At 37.4% G+C, this 22,383-nt stretch overlaps 1 protein-coding gene across 3 annotated transcripts in view; it reads right to left on the reverse strand.

Annotated features, from left to right (window-relative positions):
- Positions 1–22,383, reverse strand: part of TENM1 (teneurin transmembrane protein 1) — an 883,219-nt gene that overhangs the window by 191,111 nt on the left and 669,725 nt on the right. For all 3 annotated transcript variants that reach the window (XM_036271240.1, XM_036271239.1, XM_036271238.1), the window contains exon 19: positions 7,876–8,019. In XM_036271240.1, coding sequence (XP_036127133.1) covers positions 7,876–8,019 — 144 coding nt within the window. The remainder of the gene's footprint in view (positions 1–7,875; positions 8,020–22,383) is intronic.

The following is a 22,383-nucleotide window of genomic DNA, read 5'->3' on the forward strand; positions in this document are numbered from 1 at the left end:
TCAGTTTTCCGCCAATGTTCCATCCAGGCAGAATTAGTTGCTCCCTCTTCTGTGTACCCACAGTTGTTTTGCATAGCTCTATCATTACACTTACCATACTGTAGAATGCATTTTTCATTACTTCTCTATCTTCCCCATTAGAACATGAACTCCTTAAAGGCAGATACTCTGTCTTACTTCTTTCTGCATTTTAGTGCCAATCTTATGGTCAAGTCATTATAAGTGCTCAGTAAATGTTGAAAAGAGGCTTTGAGTCTCTTGTAGTTTCCCTGTCCAAATCCCAGTGATTTTTCAAGCCTGCCAAACATGGGCAGGTAATCCAAGGAACAGGTACTACTGTGCTAAATAAATAACTCAAGTCTTCTCAGAATGAGCCATGGCAAGTAAAGCATCCACATTGTGAGGGGTATACCAATGTGTCAGATTGAAGTGACTGACAGCAAATGAATGAATATAGTTATCTTGTACAGTCTTATTTTTTTCCCTATGACTCCTGCATCTATCTCTTCGAATGTTTGTTACTCTGCCTAAACATTTCTTAAAATGTCTTCCTAGGTTTTCTTCCAACATTAGATCTCATAGTCCTACAATGGAAACTATTGATCACTCTGGAATAGGAATATTGTTGACAAAGATAAATAAGAGGGTAAAACACGCACAATACCATGGCACAAAATATGAACCTGAAAGGGGCCTTCCAAAAAACAGAAATCTTAGCTTTTAGATTTAATACCTAAGTGTTTTTACTTTCCCTCTCAAAGTGATTCATGGCAATTTTTTTCAACATATGATTTGCAGGAGCAACAAATATGTCTTTTATTGCAGAACTATAAGATATCTTGCCCTGGCTGGTTTTGCTCAGTCGTTAGAACATTGACCCATGGACCAATGAGTCTCAGGTTTGATTCCGGTCAAGGGCACATACCTCATTTGCGGCTCATCCTGGGCCCTGGTCTGGGTGGTGTGGGAGGCAACCAGTCGATGTGTCTCTCTCACAATGATGATTCTCTCTCTCTCTCTCTCTCTCTCTTCTTCCCTCCTACTCTATCTGAAGATAAATAGAAAAATATCCTCTGATGAGGATTGAAAAAAAAGATATCTTGAAGACCACTACTTTATTAATTTTATTAATAACTTTATTATACAGTAAAAACTTTCTGATGATTTTGAATAGTTAATTAAGATTAATAGGACTGAATTTTATTTTCCCAAAACTCTTAATTGCAGTGTGATTGATACTGTAATTTAAATGAATTGGGAAAAAGTGAATGAGAACTAGAAAGACAGTTGTACAACATTAGTGAAAAGAAATTTCCTGATGATCACTAACTGAATATCCTACCAATGAGACTATGATATGTGCTCTAATAAATGAAGAAACCAACTGATTAGCATGTTAATATTTCATCCATGCAGTATAGGGTATATCATTCAAAAATATTTCCAGTTATTGCCTTGGAAATATCAGACTTGCTATTAACATCTATTTTTCCAAGTAGATCTCTTTTTTTAAAAAAATATCAATGTAACAGTATAGTTAACAATTACCCTCAAAATGACATGTAATTACCAGGCTCCTGGCAATTTAAAAACTAAAGATGGCTACTTTAAACCATTCTTCTAAGCCTGCAATTCTAAACCTCCCCTTTTCTATTAGAAAGCCCAGCACCCTACCAAAGAAGAAGAATGATTAAAGGAAATAAAACATAAGGCAATGTTCTTTCTGATTACATCTCAACAATTGATGTCTTGCTTTCATACCAGGTACTAAAGTGCCCATGTACTGAAATTACCATTCCTGTTTAAAGCTGAAGCAATCAAAACAAAAATGGGCAAACCCTTTTTGTATTGCCTTAGAAAAATAGATCATTTTGAAGGGTGTTTTTGTTGTTTCAAGAATTCGTTTAACCTTCCATTACATAGAACCAGGGCATATCATCTAGCAACAATGATTTAACATCAATTCTTCTGCAAAATGCTTTGAAAATATTTGTTTATGTTCCTGGAAATCTTGATCAATTATGGCTGCCTCCCTTTCAGTTTATTCTGCCATACATGCTCATTTTAAAAACTGAATCAAATAAACCTAGGACAACACACATTATTTATAGGAAAGCCAACTTCCTGCTAAGGACTTGGTAATGATGATAGATAGATGATAGATAGATAGATAGATAGATAGATAGATAGATAGAGATATATAGATATAGATATAGATATAGATATAGATATAGATATAGATATAGATATAGATATAGATATAGATATAGATATATTCAACAATGAAACCCCACTGGATGGAGCCAACTCCACATTTTCTCTCCTAAGTTTCTCTTTGCTCTGCCCCCAAAGCCAAGTCTGTTGGGTAATACGTTAAGCATACTTTTAAACACACTACTCATCCTCCTGCTGCCTTGTTTAGAACCTCTTTGGAAGTTTATAAATAAGCTTGAAATAAAAATTTCCCTGGAAGCCAGTGGGTGGTGCTTTACGCTGATTTTAAAGAAAAAACAAACAAACATTTTTTCAGACTTGTGAAGAACAAGGGACACAATGCATTAAGACTTGACTGAGAGGATATAAACACAAGCTGGGAGATATGCCAGTGTGATCAATGGAAGTTTACTTCTCTTCCCAGTAAAACCATTTCTTGACATACCACTGGTATATCTTGGAGGCCAAGTTAAAGGAAATCCTTCATCCATTTCAGACAGATGACAAGACCCAATTAGTTCTTTTGGATAATTTTAATACTCAACAGGCAGGACATACTAGAGGGTATGTTTGATATAAAGATATACTATAACAAATAGCTCAGTTCTGTAACAGATGGATTCATGTACACATTTTTATCTCATGCAATTTTAAAGAACTGATTTATTTGAAAAGTAATGAATATACAATCTCTGTAATCACTGAGATGTATTTTGAAGGAATAATATTTAAAAACACAAGTTCCTGGTGTTTCTTTATCTCAGTGAAAGCAAGAACCATCTGTGTGTGTGTGTGTGTGTGTGTGTGTGTGTGTGTGTGTGTGTATGTATCAGGCATAATATTTGGAAACAATTGTCCACAATCAATAGTTAATTGTCAGGTAAATATAATTGCTTCAACTGAAATGACAAATGGCCTGAAAACATTGCCTACTAGAAACTAACCACTGCATAATGATTGCAGAGCCAAAGAAAAACTGGAGAATTGAATGGCAGCAGACATCCAACCTAATTACAGGTGTCTTTTTAACCAGTGAGAGGAAACTGGAGGAAGATAGATTCTTGTTTCTAATCTGCTATGTGTATCAGATCAAAAAAGCAGGGTGCCTATGGATTTAGGCTTTTTCCAGAAAGAAGTGGAGTGGCAGAATTTGAAGAAAGGATGCTCTTGCCTTAATCAGTCAGAAAAGACTGTCTGACCTGAGGGGAAAAGAGCATTGCTTTCTAAATTGGTCTTCCCGAAGCTGCTCTCTCACACTTATAATTCCTGCTTCTAAAACTGCCTTTGTGGGTGGGATGTAGACTTTGAAAACGTCCCAAGAGAGGTGATTGAGTTCAAGGTCAGGCTGAAAGGCAATGGCAGAGCTGGCTTCAGATCTGTTCCTTGCAAATGTGACCGGTTTCTTGTTAGAAATACAATGTACCTACAAATGAGATGATAAAATAAAACAATGTTCCTTTATTTATTTTATTATATTATTTTTATAAATTTATTTATTTATTTTTTTGTTACAGATATTTCTCCTTTTTTACCCCATTGGCACCCCCTCCCCACCTCACCCCCGCCCCGTCCCCGGCTTAGTTGTCCATGTCCGTTGGTCATGCATACATGCATGTAAGTTCTGTGGTTTATCTCTTCCCACCCCACCCCCCACCCGCTCTTCTGAGGGATGTCAGTCTGTGCCCTACTTCCATGTTTCTGGGTCTACTGTATTCCTCAGACTGTTATGTTCATTATATTCCGTATATAAGTGAGATCATGTAGTATTTGTCTTTTTCTGCTTGGCTTGTTTCACTTAGGATAATACTTTCCAGATCCCTCCATGTCGTCTCAAAGGATAAGAGATCTTTCTAACAGCCCAAGTGTCAATTATTTTTATAAATTTATCTTTATTGTTGAAAGTATTACAGATGTTTCTCCTTTTTTTCCCCATTGACCACCTGCTCCTTGCCCTCCTTCCCAGACTTCATTGCACTGTTGTCTGTGTTCATTGGTTATGCATATATGCATATGAATTCTTTGGTTTACGTATAAAACAAATAAACAAACAAACAACAATAACAAAAAACCATCCAAAGTAAGATATTTTTCTCTTAGAATAAAATCCTCAGAAATAGACAGAAAGCAAATTTAATGGGGCTAGGGTAAGCACAGAGATCTTTTTGGGGTGATAAAAATATTCTGCCATACAACTCCACAAAAGGAAGACAAAGAACTCAATTAAAAAATAGGCAGAGGACCTGAATATACATCTCTCCAAACAGGACATACAAATGGCCAAGAGACATATGAAAAAATTCTCAATGTCACTAATCATCAGAGAGATGCAAATTAAAACAACTACAAGTTATCCCTTCACACCTGAATGGCTGCCATCAACAAATCATCAAACAACAAGTGCTGGAGAGGGTGTGGAGAAAAAGAAACTCTAGTACACTGCTGGTGGGATTGCAGAATGGTCCAGCCAAAAAACAATATGGTGTTTCCTCAAAAAATTAAAAATTGATCTGCCATTTGACCCAGTGATCCCATTTCTAGGAATATATCCTCAGAAGCCTGAAACACCAATCAGAAAGAATATATGTACCCATATGTTCACAACAGCTCTATTTACAGTTGCTAAGATCTGGAAACCGTCCAAGTGTCCATCAATAGATGAGTGGATAAAAGAGCTGTGGTACATACACACAATGGAACACTGTGCAGCTATAAGAAAGAAAGATCTCTTTTCCTTTTAGACAACATGGAGGGAACTGGAGAGTATTATGCTAAGTGAAATAAGACAATCAGAGAAAGACAAATAACACATGATCTCATTTATTTGTGGAATATAATAAACAAAATAATCTGATGAACAAAATAGACCCAGAGACATAGAAGTATGGTTCAGACTGACAAATCTCAGGAGAGGGGTGTAGGAGGGGAGGGATGAGATAAACCAAAAAACTTATATGCATGTATGCTTAACCAGAGGACATAGACAACAATGCTGGGGGTAGGGTGGGATCGGGAGGAAGGTGTCTGGGGAGGGGGTGGTGAAGGAGAAACATCTGTAACAAAAATAATAATTTTTTTTTTATTCTCACCCGAGAACATTTTTTTAATTTTTTGTTCAGATAGAGTGGGAGGGAGAGAAAGGTAGAGAGAGAGAGAGAGAGAGAGAGAAACATCGACGTGAAAGGGACGCATCGAGTGGCTGCCACCCGCATGACCCAACCAGGGCCGGGGACAAACTGCAACCAAGGTTTGCGCCCTTAGTGGGAACCGAACCTGGGTTTCTCTGGACCGCAGGCTGACGCTCCAACCACTGAGCCAAACCGGCCAGGGCATAATTTTAAAAAAATAAAAAAATATTTTGCAACTGTGTTGTGATGATTGCACAACTCTACTATTTACTAAAAATCATTGATGTGTACACTTAAAACGGGTGTAGTTTATGGAATATAAATTATACTTCAACAAAGCTGTTAAAAAGAGTCTCAGAAATAAATTGGTATGTACCTGTTACCTAAAAAATAATTATTGGCAAATAAGGATTGTAGAGAACACATGTGTGGAAATGGGAGGAGGGGCCCAAAGCCAATTTTCTGAATGGCTCTCCTCTGTTCTGAATTTTTAAGCCAGTGTGAAGCAAATGGTAAGAGGATACAGGACTGGGAGCACACAGCTGGGGGCTGGCTTGATTGAGGTCATTTCCCATTTTGTGTTTAATGTCAATGACAGACATTTGAAAGAGACAATCCATACAAGTCAATAAAAGTGAGTGGAAAAGAAACAGCTGCTTAAAATGTCAAACTCTTTCAAATCAAAACAAAAAAATCTAATAATTTAGTAAGTGGCATCTGCCCTTTTGTTGTTGTACTTTTAAAACTGTGATTCTCCTTTTGACAATGAAAAAGTTGACATTTTATATCTGTGCCTGAATATTTGCTTTTATAAAAATAAACAATTTGAAGTATAATTTACAATCTTCCTTGAATTGGGGAAAAGATGTATATTGGGGGCATTCAGCAATGGACTCATTCACCTTCAGGATCCCACGATGGGACTACGGTAGGTGGTCTCATTCCATGGTTGAAGTGAAACTAGTTAACTTTGCCAACCAATTTCCCAGCCTGTGTGGCTTGGCTGATCCAACTATGAAGTAAGATACTAGGTTTGATTATTAAATGGATCTCTTAGCCTTGGTCAATTCATGACCTAATAAGATAACTGGACGTTAGTTAGCTGTTCCACAAAGGTAAGATAGGCACAAGGATTGCCAAATGCAAGAGTATAGCTGCCTCAATGCATTCGCACCCCTAAATAACCCAAAGTACATGTTCTACTAAAGACTGCTAAGAATCTGCCTCTGTAGATGAAAAGGAATGTGATTTCAGAGTGAAAACTTACCAGCTGGTTTCCTAGTAAGATGCAAAAGGAGGTAGAGAAACTGGGATGAAGCATTTATGACCAGGGTAGCAAAATCAGTTTGTGTGAGAGACACAGGCGTAAAAGGGCCACCTGCGGTCCCTTCTCCTAATTTATTTAACATTTATGTCACAAACTAGGAGAAGGTGACAGCAGGAAATGTGGTTAAAAGAAGGCAAAGACTGAAAATGAGAGTGTCTTGTTCTCACTGCTTTTTTCTCTTTTCCCATGTCCAGTACTTTGGAGCCTTAAAACTGTGAAGTCCAGCCCTGGCTGGTTTGACTCAGCGGTGAGAGTGTCAGGTCCTCAGACCAAAGAGTCACAGGTTCGATTTTGGCCAAGGGCACAAACCTCCATTGTAGTTCATGTGGGAGGCAACCAGTCTATGTGTCCCTCTCATGTCAGTGTTTTTCTCTCTTTCTCTCTCGCCCTCCCTCCCACTCCATCTGAAGAGAAATAGAAAAATATTCTCGAGTGAGGATTAAAAAAACAAAAAACTGTGAAGTCCAGAACAACATTCTTTCCCTCCTACCTTGTCTCTTCTTTTGCCCATCATTGTCGCTTTATTCCTAGCTACTTATTGGATATACTGACATTTATGTGGATAAACAACTATGGTATATGAGAAAGAGCACATGGCTCTAGCCACTTACTGAGTGAAATGTTGGGGAAGGTCATATGACTATCTAAGTCTCAGACTCTTGATCTTTCAAATGCAGTTAATGCCACTTTGCAGGGTTTCTGTGTTTAAAATGGAACAGAGTTCACTAAACCTCTGAAATTGTATTACGTAGATGATCGTTTAATTCTCAGGTGCACAATTTTTTCACATTTAAAGATTTCTGAAATAAGTATATATCTTACAATCAATACATGTCATAGCAGCATTTTCCATAAAATAATGTTGTACTTATAACTGATGGCATCTTAGATTATATAAAATATGTCAATTATTGTTCCATGTTTAAAAAGTTGGTTATAATGTCAGATAAAATTGTGAATCAATTGGGATAAGGGAATAAGTATAGTATAACACAGTTTCATATAACTTTGTGATGAAGAGGTCTCACTGCAGTAGCACTAATTAGAAATCAGATTATTGTATTTGGAAAGAAATAAGCTAGCATGGTCATCTCCAGGTGGTGAACTTACAGGTAATTTTTTTCTTGTAATTTTCTGCAATGAATATGTATTACATATGTATACATAATTAGAAAAACAGTATTAAACAATATTTTTAAAGCTGCTTACCACTTTGAGGATTAAAAATATGATGCTTATTTAATGACCAGCCTCCTAGGTTAGAAGCATCCATCTCAAAACCTTGTAAGATGACTGTCCTTTTCTCCCAGAGAATAAAGTCAGGGCAGGTTTCGTATTCATATCCCACAGATACTGCAAACAAAGAGTTAATAAATAACACATTAGAAAAATTTCAAAAATATGTTTAATTCTACCCTGGTTGATAACTCTGTGGATGTGGCATTTACTACTGATTCTTACTTGGGTTAAAATTTGAACATAGTACAGCATAGCGCCTAGCATAGCATTGGGCATCCAAAAGTAATCAGTCAGTGTGTGTTGGATAAATGGATGAATGAATGAATGAATGAGGGAAAGCATTAGGCATCTACCATAAGTTTAGAGACATTAAGATTTAGTATGGACTTTTGGGTTGGAGGCTGTGTTGTAAAACTGGAGAAATAAGCTCTCTGAAGGTTTGAGCTTTGGTGACATGATTTCTTTACCTTTGTACAAGAAATGCAGGGAAAGCTGGTTTCTTCTCTCTCTAGAGTACAAAATTCACTAGGAAGCTGGCTTTGGGGTAATGGGTCCATTATACAACTTACTACACTGGACTAATAAAAATCAATGTGCCTGCCCTGGCCAGTATGGCTAAGCGGTTAGAGCACCAGCCTGCGGACCAGACAGTCCTGGGTTCGGTGTCCACTAAGGTCACCTACCTCAGTTGCAGTTTGTCTCCACCCTGGTTGGGGTCATGTGGGTGGCAACCATTCGATGATTCTCTCTCACATAGATGTTTCTCTCTCTCTCTTCCCCCCGTCCCGCTCTATCTGAAGATACATGCAAAAATGTCTTCGAGTGAGGATAGAAAAAAATCGATATGCCCAATTTATTTTGTATCCTGCATTAAGTGGCCTTTAGTTTGTTGAGAAGTTTGAATTTTCTTGGAGTGTTGCAAATACTTCCAGTGTAAAGTCCACATTTTTCACATTGTATTTTGGCTTCTGCATATAGCTAACCAATGAGACATCACCCAACATTTGGCTTCAAGTCTTAGGAAGCACAGATGTTGTACATTAAACTTGGAACCCTGGTATGCTATTAAAATGGGAAGTGTGAAATGTGGTAGTTTGGATGACTCGACTCTACTGAAGTCTGCACAGCTCAAGTACACCAAGTGCCAGCCATTGTCTCACATGGTGAACCTGCTTAACTGTTGGAAGCTCAGATTTCTGATTCTTGAACTTAAAGTGCTTTTTGTTCTGATAATATTAAAAAACTGAGACTATTGGCACATTACACTGCCTACCCTGAAGCTTCTTTCCCCCTTTCTGGCAGCTTAAACTATCCCTGGCTGGTCATCTGCCATTGCTTTTGAGTACCTGCTTCTAGTTGACTCTTTAGATGTCCCTGGAGAACTCATTCCTTTTTTTATCATTTGGTTATGGAAACTGGTGATGAAAATGTATGCTTAAACAATGCCAGCACAGTAGGTTCACAGGTGAAAAATTTAAGCAAGCCAGTTTTGGTTTTGGGCATTAATTAGATAAAGGGAAAAGATGGTATTTTTAGTCAAACTGATGTATGTATGCATGTGCATGTGTAAGCACATGCACAGATAAGCCAAAAAGTCCTTATGATTATGAATATAGAACTCTCTAACTTTGTGGATCATCTGTGGCCAATTTTAAATCAGACTGGCTTCTCTTTTTCCCCAGCTCCACCAAAGAGTCAAAAGGGATCAGGGCCATCTTCACAGGTGCATGGCCTCTGCAGTTTCACAGGGCCCCATGCTTAGAAGTACCACACACTTGGTTTAATGCTCTGCTATCACTGTCCTGAAATCCTTACTATAGTTTTAACAAGAAACTCTGTGTTTTCATTTAACACTGGGCCCTGCAAATTGTGTAGCTGGTCCAGATGGGGACGCCCTCTTATCCTGTCATCAGCAGCTGAAGACTCATGGAATGTAAACCAAGCATTATTGGCAAGCAAGAACAATGGAGAGTGGGAAAGATTAATCATGAAATGAAAACAATTTCTAAATGAAAATTAGTTTGGGATCATCTGTCTCAGTGCTGTTCTCTATAAAGGTAGATGAAAACACAGAATTTCAGTGAGGAAAAGGATCTCAGAGGTAACCTAGTTCAGGTTACATTTGTGGCACAAATCATTTCTGTCTGAAACCTCCTTGATATCTTACCATGGTTTTGGTGCTGGCTATAACAACTCTGGTATGGTGGAAAGAGTTGGATTCAGGCCCAGTCAGAAAAGACTTTAACTCTTGGCTCTGCCATTAGGTTGCTGTGTGGTCTTGGGCAAATTATTCTCCATTTCTGGGAGTTGTGTTCTTCACTGGTAACAAAATGTGTGTGGTGGGGCAGGAGGAAGAGCAGAGTATGGGCTATAGAATTAGTGGTTCTTAGAACTTTCTAGGTCAGGGAACCTCTTATTATGAATTTGATTAAAGTTATGGATCTTCTTCTTAGAAAAATACATATGCACATAACATGTTACATATAATTCTAGGGGGTGTTCACTGGCCTTCTGAAATGAATATTTCAGATTAAAGACCTTCATACTAGATCATTTTTATAATTCCTCTTTAGCATTAACACTCTATGACTCTAAAGTGGATTTTTTCAAGATTGTATTTGACCAGGTCACATTGACAATTAAACCAAAAATTCAAAGACAGCACTGTATCTCATGTTCAAAAAATCAGGTGGTTAGAAAGCACATTTAGGACCATGCTGGTGTGTAGAATAACATAGTTTCTGCAAATAACATAGTTTCTGCTTCTCTTGCCAACCTGTATATTTCCTGATTAATAAATAATTACAATGGCACTGATTACAAGTTCCCTTAAAGCCATCAACTCCTTACCATTGCCAGGATCTACCTTTTGTACTTTGTAAATTTGGTTAACTCCCCTACAATCCTTTCTCCAGAAGGTGATTGTGCAGTTTTGTGAATAAGTAGTATGCCCTGGTGATTCTTATGGTAGTTTGGAGCCTGCTTTTCCACTCTCATTAACAGTTAAAGATCTTTCCAACATTGTGGCAGAAAATGCTTATATAAAGTATCAATGAAAGAGTTCTCGATACAATGAGATATACCCTTTTCACCTCCTCATATCTGCTTCCTGAATTGCTCTCTAATTCACAACAAAAAAGTGCATTGGGTGCTGTCCTGTTTGGCTCAGTGGTTGGAGCATCAGCCTACGGACCAGAGAGTCCCGGGTTCGGTTCCCTCTAAGGGCACGTGCCTCGGTTGCTGTATGTTCCTGGCCCCAGCTGAGGTTGTGTGGGTGGAAACCACCTGATGCGTCTCTCTCACATTGATGTTTCTCTCTCTCTCTCTTAAAAAAAAGTGCATTGGCTGCAAACCACACAATTATATTATTCTACTGCCCACCAAGTCATAACAAATAGCAACAAGGCAGCCACTTAATAAATTCACTCTAATTTTTATTAGATTTACTTTCTCGTGAGAAAACTCTATGAGCTAATAAAGTTATAATTTATATTTAAGACTTGTCTAAAATTTCAATGGACTATAATGAGAATGGCTGTGTGTTAGGGTATTGTTGTATGTGGCTCCTTGCTCAGAGTAACAAGGAAGATTTCTTTCTGACAGCAACCCACTTAAGAATAATCCTGGAACTTGCAATCGGCTTATGAGAAGGCAGACATTTCACCCCATGGAGTTGAGCTGCTTTCCAAACACAGTGGCAACCAATCCTAGACTTCTTGTCATAGAAGCAGACTGTAATGCACTGAATTCCTGCTCTTTTTCATATAATTAAATATGGGGGGAGGGATGAAAGTGGTTACTCAGGGGCTGGCACTGAAAATGCTGGCACAGTGACAGCTGAGTTTCCATTAAATAAGCAGGGTGGACCACTGCCATTTCCCAGGTAGCCTGTTGCCTCTCATATTTGATCATAAACACAGCAGAGTATAGGCCACAGATTCAGCCTCTGGCACTCCAAAGTGGTAAATAGAAAGAACAGTGTAATAGAAAGAAAAAAAGAATTATTCATCAACATTTCAGAGGAACTAGAGTCTACAGACTAGTCTGGCAGTGAGTGGAGATAGATGGGGAAAGGGGGTCCTGGACTATACTTCACAGGGGCTGGCTTAGTGAGTCTTATGCTGGTATATATATATATATATATATATATGGGGAAGGCAGTTGAGAAAAATCCATTAATAAGGCATAATACTTTCCTTGAACCATGTGACCAGTTGTCTGGTGACACCCTTTAATTTCCTCTGGATTTCTGTCTTTCTGTATTATCTCCCTCACCTCCACACAGAGATATTAATGAAGTGTTCCTTAAATAAGAGACATTGATTGTCAAGGTAGGCTTATTAGTTTTGAAGAAGACTCTGATCTCTGGTCACAGAATTGCACCTCTGACTTCACTGTTATTCATCTTGCAAATATTACACTAGCTTACAAAGAAAACTGTAGTTTTCTCCCCCAAAGACATTTGACGTGGGAAAAATAACTAAATGTTTACTGTACTGATCATAGCAACAGCATTTGTATGATGTGAGGACTGCAAGAAGGCTGAAGGCCATAGTGCTCCTAACCCCCATTTTAGTGGCTGTGACATTCACCTATAAGGGCTGGGATAGGAAATTGACATTAACTAGCTGAGGTAAAGATGCCATGCAATGAAGCTGATATGTGAATATGACAAGATTAAGCAGACGATTTTCAACAGCTTCAGGCTAAGGCTTCAGAATTCATAATGGTTGCATTTATGAAGGCAATATATAATTAAAATAGTCTGATAGTCAATGTGAGAAATTTACATGTTACCTTTATGAACGCAAGGAAAATCTAAAGATATTTTTATAACATTTAAATTGTAGATCAAAATGTTCTTACCTAAAAGGAATCATTAAATAAAATAGTAAATATGTCCCATTCTTTAAAAACACTAGATTAATGCAAAACAGCAACAAAACAAAACAAAACAAAAAAAACAAAAGATCTCAAGAACCAAATGCAGGCCATGGCAACAATAGACTAAGACTATGTAGATAAAATGCTATCTACCGAGAACAGGTACCTGCTCCCAGACTTTTCTACCTTTCCTTATTCTCTAGTAATTTACCATAGGTTAGGATGACCCCAGAGGCTCCTCAATTGGACACATTGAACAAAATGCTTTGTTCGAGCTATTATTTCTGGCTTACCAAGTGTATCAGAATCACGTGATGAATTGTTATCAAGTGCCTTTTCAGTACTTACAAAAATAGTCACATAGTTTTCTCTTTTAATTTATTAATGGTGGGGAATTATAGTAATAGATTTGCTAATATTAAACCATCTTTGTTGGTCCTAAAATGAAATCTATGTGGTTATGATCTTTTGAATGAATCACTGGATTTTATGTGGTAATACTTTACTTAGGATCTGTATCCTACCCATTTACAAAAATAAGGTTTATACATGATAGTGCTAAAAATGAGATAGCTGGACATGGAGAAAATATAGGTAAGAAAAGTAAAAAGCATCCAGAAGTGAGGTAATCACATAACACTTTGCCATGAGGTCCTCTACTCTGAAATCCAATTTTTTTTCTGGCTGCATTGTTCGAGCCTAGCTGCATAAAAGTGAGCCTGGAAGCTGGATGACTTAGGTGCTATCAAAGGCAGGGTGATCTATGAGTGCCTTTGTGTACCTATGCAATGCCCTCCTCTCCCTTGACAGGCCCACCATCCCATTATACAGTTGGCCCTTCAACAAAGTGGTGGTTAGGGGTGATGAAACCCTGCACAGTAAAAAATCTGCATATAACATTTGATTCCCCCCAAACTTAACTACTAGTAGACTACTGTTGACCAGAAAAGCCTTATCAATAATATAAACAGTTGGTTAACATATTTTTGTAGTCTTACAATAAAGTAAGGTAGAGAAAAGAAAATGTTATTAAGAAAATCATCAGGAAGAGAAAACACATTTAGAGTATTTATTGAAAAAAATACGCTTATAAGTGAGCCTGCACATTGAAAACCAGTTGTTCAAGGGTCAACTGTCTAGGCAAAGGGTCAAATTTAGCCTCTGTTATTCATTTGTTTATTCAGTCATCCAAAAAATATGCAATATTTAATGGGGATATGAGGATAAACAGGACAGAACAAGATAACACTGCTCTCAGTGGAGCTCACATTATAGTGACAAAAATAAATATAAACAAAATTAAATAACACACACACAAACTGTGATAAATGTTATAATGGACTGTCATTCCCAAAGTAACTGGCTATATTCAAAGCTGCACCTCCATGCAACACTGTGAGAAAGAAAATAAACTTTAACATTGTACGAGAGAAAATAGACTTCACTAAAAGAATTCAGCCAATTAAAAGTGAAAGTTAAGAGTTATGAATTTGATTTATCTTTTCGCAAATTCATAACACTTAACCACTTCTACTTTCAACAATAAAGATTTTTAAAAAATAATTCAGCCAGTCAATAAATAAATAAACAAATAAGTCATAAAGTTGGGGGGTTGTCAAAAATGTAAAGATGGGAAAATGCAGGGTATTAAGAGAGAGTATAACGAGATAATTTAATTTGAAATGGAGAGGCAAGGAAAAGCCTCTTTATGCCAAAGGGGTTTATCATGAAGTATAGGGAAGAGTACTCTAGGGGCAAAAAGAAGAGTATGATGCAAGGCCTTGAGGCTTAGTGTCTTTGAGAGATTTAAAGAAGGTCAATTGTGGCTAGAAAGTCAGTTTCTCTCTAGTTCATCAAAAACAAATAAAGAACAAACCCTTCCTCCACCCAGTACAAAATAAAACAAAAGATTACTATTCTCTAGAAGTACTTAGGCATTTTTCTCTGGGGAGGTTTTAGAAAATGCATTCACCTTGAAGATGTCCTGTTTATCCTTTGAACCAATGTGATTGATTAAGGGGATACAATATTGTAATGGAAAGAAAAGTGCTATCCTCCAAAGACTCAGCAAAGTTTCAGTGAGCCATTCTATGTATCAGGCAGGCAGGTGATCTGCTAAGCACTGCAGATATAATGGATTTGCCATGTGAGAGAGGCCATACCCTGAAGGGTTACCTACCTTCTGGAACTTTCATCCATGGCCTCCTTAAAATAATATCACCTCACATTTGCATAACATCTAACATTGAAATACATTTTTGTGTATATTACCTCATTTGATGACTCACAAAAACTCATGAAGAAGATATATACTTTTTTTTTTTGTTAATCTTCATCAAAGGATATTTTTTCCATTGATTTTTAGAAAGAATGGAAGGGAGGGAGGGAGGGAGAGAGAGAGAGAAGCATCGATGTGAGAGAGACACATCAATTGATTACTTCCCACATGCATCCTGATTGGGGTGGGGAATCGAACCTGCAATCCGTTGGTGCATAGGCTGACACTGTAACCATTGAGCCCCACTGTCAAGGCTGTGGGGAAGATATATTTACTACCACTTGATAGATGGCATGATAGACTCATAGAAGTAAAGTGACTAGTCCAAGGTCATTTGGCTAGTAAATGGCAGAAAAAGAGCTCAAACTCAGTGACTCTTTAGTGCCTTTCTCACTATGCTAAATCATATTTATTAAGAGAAAGACCCACAACTCTGAAACGCTAAAGAAATAACCTTTTATTTGCTCCAAATTAAAAAGATAAGACTGAAAGGTAGGGACAGCCTTGAGGCAGAAGTACCATGTATCCTGAACAGTATGTGATTATATTGTTGTTTTGATGTCATTATGAAGAGCATCCCCTTTTATTCTCAAAAGTATCTTGATCTGAATAATAAATCATATGGTCACCCAATCTTTAAAAGATTATCTCCATAATTCCTGACATGAATTGGTAGAAGGGATTGGGAGGAAAGAACAGTCATAAATGCAGACTTGGAAAATAAGTCATATGGTTTGTTTGGTAAACCATTTAATTTTTCTGTCTCTTGAGTATATCATCTTACCAATAGCTTTCAAATTATTATTCCCTAGAACCATTTATTTGTGACCCAGCATTCACACGGAGAGACACACACACAAACACATACGTATAACTGAAACAATAATTTCCAAAACAATAATCTCTTAATATTGTTACATTTTTCTATTTTCTATTCTGTTCATTTTTGTTCTATTACATTCCATTACATTTCACTTCATTTTAAAAAGTACTTGATTGCCTGGCTGGTGTGGCTCAGTGGTTGAGCGTCGACACATGCACCAAGAGGTTGCCAGTTCGAGTTCTGGTCAGGACACATGCCCAGGTTGCGGGCACAATCCCCAGTGGGGGGCATGCAGGAGGCAGCTAATCGATGTTCTCTCTCATCAATGTTTCTATCTCTCTCTCCCTCTCCCTTCCTCTCTCTCTGATTTTTCTCTCAAATCAATAAAGAAAAAAAATGTTTTTGAATAAATAAATAAAAAGTACTTGATTGACCCACCAAATAGATTTCACAATCTACTAATGGGTGTGACCAGCAGTTTGAAATGAGCACAGGCTATTTAACAGAGAGAGTATCTATCAGGGTCATTAAAAAAATCTTGGTAGGCACTATGCACTTTTACTTTGAGAGACGCTATTTCACATTTTATCAGACATATGAAAAAGGATACAACCCACAACCTATATCCAACATTAAATATATTTCATATGTAATTGTGAAAATTAGGTTGTAGTTGATCAGCTGACATAATGCTTCATTTTGCAGATATTTATTTAAACATTTATTAATGTTGATTTTTCTAGCTTTCTTTCCATATTTTGGGGCCAATAAACTTATTTTTGTAAGTCCTTGAAAAGCTCATATCTTTGGTGCTGTGTCTATAAAGCTGAATGGATAAAACAGCCCAGCTTGCAGTTACCGATTATGAATTCACGAGTTCAGAGAAATGATGAAACATTATTATCTCAGCTAGCTTCTTTGACAGAAAGCCACTGGAATTTGAATTGGGTACTTGGTAAGATGGGTTGGTCACTTTAATGATGAGAGGCAGCAGAGGAAGACATACAGAACTCAGGACTAGGAAACCGAAGTTGAAGCCTCCTCTAAACAGGACTCTAGGAAAGTCACTTGTTCTTTCTGAACCTCAGTTTCCCCCTCTGTAAAATGAATATCATATTAATTATGCCATGTCTACCAGGCAGGAATGTTATAAGGATTAAAATGAGATAATGTATGTGAAAGTACTTTTCAAATTGTAAACCAGTGTCTATTTATTATTAAACTATTCAGTGGATGCCATTTTTGTGGCTTCCCAGCCTGCTTATGTTTTACTGAAGGGATATTTATGAACACTAAAGCATTGTTCTCAGGGATGTTTTGTGTGCACAAAGCAACCATAAGTTAGCACCTATTACTATTAATGTTTCTCTCTAACAATTCAGACAGACTCACATGTACTGTGAACCTTTAGAAAGTATATTTCTCCTTGAAATACCACTCTTTCTTGCCAAATTACTGTACTAAATGATTATGCAACTGTTGTTGCCAATAACCTTGAAGAAAAATAGAATTGTTTATAGCAGTGCTATTAAAGGCGATGGCTGATTTCCTGAACTTCCAGGACTACAAACCACTGCAATTTAATTAAATTAAAATGAAGACCAGGCAGAATGCATTATTACATACTGATAATGCATGTGGACACAGGCAGACATAGAGAATTATTTTGACAAAATCCATATAATGGATGCATATCAGAGTCCCCAAACAAGCCACTTTGTTAAATAAAATAAGCCATCTCTGGAATTATAAAGGCACTGTGAACTTAACAATAATGATGTTTCTACATTGTTTTGCAAACAGCAGAGTTAGGAAAGAAACTAAATATGCAATAATTGCCAGACATCATACCTTATTTAGAGCTAGAAAATAAATTATTAAGGCCAAATCACTTCAAATGCTCACATGGAGTTTTTAGTAGGAGAGTCTTGTCTGTGTATCAGACAACAAAATCTTTAAGCCACTAGTGAGTGTGGTTTTTGTATTGCAATCCTAGGGGTCTTTTACTCTTCTTGCACTTGATCAATATTGTACTTAGATTAATCAATGTTATCAGTTGCCATTGATACTTCTCCAAGGAATTCTTACAGAACATCTGCTGCTAATTTATTCACTCTGGTATTATCCCTCCAGTTGCAAAATCTATTTCATTGAAAAAATTATGAAATATACCAGGATCTCAAGCACTCCTTTTCTCATTATGTCTGTCCCTTAGCAATCTATTCTTTTGTGTGTATGTGTGTGTGTGTGTGTGACACTCTGGCCTTCAGAGATCCCACCAATTCCTCACAGCTGAGCTATGTGGGAAACAAGAATCCCATATTTCAAACCAAGTGAGCATTTCAACTTAGATATTCACCATCACTTCAAATTCAGCTTCTGAAAATCTAACCTCCTCTTTTTCCATCACCAATAAATGCATGAGACAGAGGTTCATATTTATTGGCATGGGAAGGAAGAAGAATGGGAGACCTATCTAGCCATAATTTAAACCAAAATCCTCGTTATGACTTGGACTGTAAGAATATTAGTCAAAGTTTGTTTCCAGTTGCTGTTGTAACAAATTACAACAAACAAAGTCTTTATTTTTTTATTATTATTATTTTTTTTATCCTCACCCGAGGATATTTTTCCACTTTTTGTACAGATAGAGTGGGAGGGAGAGAGAGGAAGAGAGAGAGAGAGAGAAACATCGATGTGAAGGGACACATCGAGTGGCTGCCACCCGCACGACCAACCAGGGCCGGGGACAAACTGCAACCGAAGTACGTGCCCTTAGCGGGAACTGAACCCGGGTCTCTCCGGACCGCAGGCCGACACTCTAACTGCTGAGCCAAACTGGCCAGGGCCAAACAAAGTCTTTAAATAAGACAGATTTATCACCGTATGGTTAAGGGGATCAGAAATCTGAAATGGGTCTCACCAAGCTAAAATCAAGGTGTAGCAGGCTGAGTTCATTCTGGAGGATCTGAGGGAGAATCTATGTCCTTGCCATTTCCAGCTTCTAGTGGCCATCCACATTCCTAGGTTTGTGGCTCCCTTTCCCAATCTTCAATGCCAGCAGTGTTGCATCTTGCTGTGCCTTTCTTCTATGGTTATATTTTTCTCTAATTCTGATCTCCACTTCTGCCTCCCTCTTCCTCAAGTAAGGACCCTTGTTATGACATTGGGCCTACCCAGATAAACCAAGGATAATCATTTCAAGATCAACTGATTAGCAACCTTAATTCTCTTTTGCCATGTAACAGATTATGTTCACAGCTTCCAGGGATGGACATATTTGTTGTGGGTGGTGGCTATTCTTCTCCCTACTTTAAGATTATACCAAGATTTCTGAATCTAAGGCAAATTTGAGAAGTGTTATATATAGCATAATTGTTACTATCTCGGGCAAAATTGAGTCTGTTTCTTCTCACATCAGTTAAGTGATTATAAAATATGACCAAAAATACAACTAAATGTTTTTTTCTTTGTTTAGATTTAATCATATTTATTAAGGTATGAGCTAAATGGTAATATTCATGACTCTTTTGTTTCCACCCATTTATCACTTGAACTATTTCTTGTCTGTTGTAGTCTTAAACTGCTCACAATCCACCTTCAGAGAAGTAGATTCTCTAACTTCATTCTAGCACTTGTTCTAATGCTTTACCACTATTGAGAAAATTCTCTTAGTCTCCATGGAGATGGAAATGGAGATTAGGAAGTAAATAAAACCCCTTTAACCTTGATTAAGTTTTCAGTGTATTTCCTATTTTAGGTACTACACTTGAAATCATTCTGGCTGTTTTCCTTGGGATCCTTGCCAGTTTTCTTTCTCTACCCTAAAAATTTGTGTCCCTTAAGTGCACATAAAACACAATGAGGAATATTTTTTTTCTCTCTCTCTTTGGATATTTCTGAGTGCACTGACACTTGCTTTTATTACTGTTAGTGGTCTTAAAAAGGAACCAACAATATAGATTTTAGCATTTTAATTAAGGCCACTTTAAAGTCAGAATGCTTGAGGAAGTTTAAATCAGGAACATATTTGTAGAAATAGGAAATAAACAAACACTCATAGGAAAACAATAGGAATGGAGGCTTCATCACAGGTGTGTATAGAACAAAGTCTGTTTTTCTTTTTGTTTTAGTTGTTTATTTAATCATCCATGGATGAGTCACTAAGAGTACTTAAACTACAACACAGAGGAAAAATTTTAAATCTTTAGCATTAGAGGTATTTTAAAGGAAGAAATGTAACACATTTTATGCATAAAGTAAGGTTGATGAAATGGTAGAGAAACAGTGGAAAACAGTTTGGTGGATCCTCAACAAGTCAAACATAAAATTATTTTGTGATGCAATAATCCTCCTCAGGTATATTCCCCAAGGCATTAAAAACAGCTATTCAAAGACATACTTGTACATAAATGGTCATAGCAGCACTATTAATAATAGTAAAAAGGTGAAAACAACCCAAATGTCCATTGGTTGAAAAATGAACAAACAAAAAAGATGGTATATCCATACAATGGAATATTATTTGGTCATAAAAAGGAACAAAGTACTGACACTGATCAGCTTTGGAAACATTATGCCAAGTGAAAGAAGCCAGATGCAAAAGACATACTGTATGACTCTATTTGTGTGAAATATCCAGAATCGGTAAATCCAGAGTAAAAAGGACATTGGTGGCTGCCAGAGTCTGAATGGGAAGATGAAGTGGAAAGTGACTACTAATGTGGATGGGGTTACTTTGTGGGATGATGATGAAAATGTTCTAAATTAGATATTGATAATGGTTGTAAAACCTTGTGAAAATGCTAAAAACCACTGAAATGTGTACTTTAAGTTAACTTTATGGTATGTGAATTATATCTCAATGTAGCTATTATTTTTAAAAAGTAAGGTTGAACTGCATTTTTGTGAACCCTAGCAAAAAATGATTGTAGGGAGAAAGACAAGTATCATATGATCTTACTTATTTGTGGAATATAATGAACATAACAGTCTGAAGAACAGAGTAGTCCCAGAGACGTGGAAGTAGGGTGCAGACTGACAATTCCCAGAAGAGGGTGTGGGGGGGCGGAAAGATAAACCACAGACTTTATATGCATGTATGCATAACTAGTGAACATGGACAACAAAGCTGGGGACAGGGCAGGGGGGAGGGGATGAGGGTGTCAATGGGGGAAAAGGAAGAAACATCTGTAACAAAAGTAAGTAAATAAATAAATGAATGGATAAATAAATAAATAAATAAATAAATAAATAAATAAAATGACTGCAGGACATTGTCCTGGTTAGCTTTAGTATAATGGGGTAAACTGCTAAGTGTTACATCTTAAGAAAAAATATTTTAAACAAAAGATAGCAGAAAACCCCAACAGCCCAGCAGGTGTTCTGAGGAGGGTCCCAAGGAATTAGAGAACAAAGCCTTATGGAGAAAAGTTAGAAGAATGTTGGATTATTCTAGTGAAGCAAAGCCTTTGAGAATATCCTGGAGAGGAGACTATGAGGCTTTGAGTGTGTATCAGTCAGAGCTCCAGTAGGAATCAGATGTCACACTCACAAGAGTTCAATGCAAATAATTGAATAAAGGGATTATTTATGGAGGCATGAGCAAAGCTCAAAGAATCAACAAGGGATGGGGACTCACCCACGGACTGACAACACTGGAAAGCCTTCTGGGGAAGAATGGGGAGGGAATGATGACACAGAAGACCAGAGAGAGCATGAGGATTTGGAAGAGAAGCTACTGGGTAAGAGCTGCCCTCTTCTAATGTAGATATTGTCAGAACTGCAGTGAAGCAAAGAGATATATAAATACCTTCACCACTTTCTTCCACCCTGCAGTCTCCGTATGGCATGACCCATTGACTAAATCAAAAGGGAAGCCAAAGAGCAAAGAAATCCAAGCCATGCAGTCCATAGAATCCAACCTCTCAGAGCACAGAGAAGGACAGAAAAGAGTGTGTATGTGTGTGTGTGTGTGTGTGTGTGTGTGTGTGTGTGTGTGTGTGTGACTTTGTCAGGGAGGGCAAATGGAAACTACCATAGTGCCTAACTGTTATACCCACAGCTCCCTTCTTAAAGAAGCTGAGGTAACAAGCACCTGCATAGGTTCGGTGCTTTTTACCTTGGTTCCCAACATGCTGGCCACAGCAAAAGTGAAAAAACAAAACAAAAACATACCAATAACTAACATTTGCTGAGTGCTCACCATAAGCAAAGCACTTTAAATTACTCACCTCATTTAATCTTCATATAATAATAACCTAGAAGTAATACTTTTGATGATTCCCATTTTATAGATAGAAAAATTGTGGTATTTGGAGATTAAATAATTTATCCAATGTTGATTAGCTAGTAAGTAAGATAAGGGATGATTTAAACCAAAGGAGGGAGTCTGGCTCCAGAGTTGTTCTCTTAATCTCTATAACCACTAGAATGGGGATCGAACAGGACTCTGTAGGCTGGCCAGCAAATTTGGTGATAGTTAGCCTAATGG

Source organism: Molossus molossus, unplaced genomic scaffold, assembly GCF_014108415.1.
Source record: "Molossus molossus isolate mMolMol1 unplaced genomic scaffold, mMolMol1.p scaffold_m16_p_2, whole genome shotgun sequence".
NCBI classification, from domain to species: domain Eukaryota; kingdom Metazoa; phylum Chordata; class Mammalia; order Chiroptera; family Molossidae; genus Molossus; species Molossus molossus.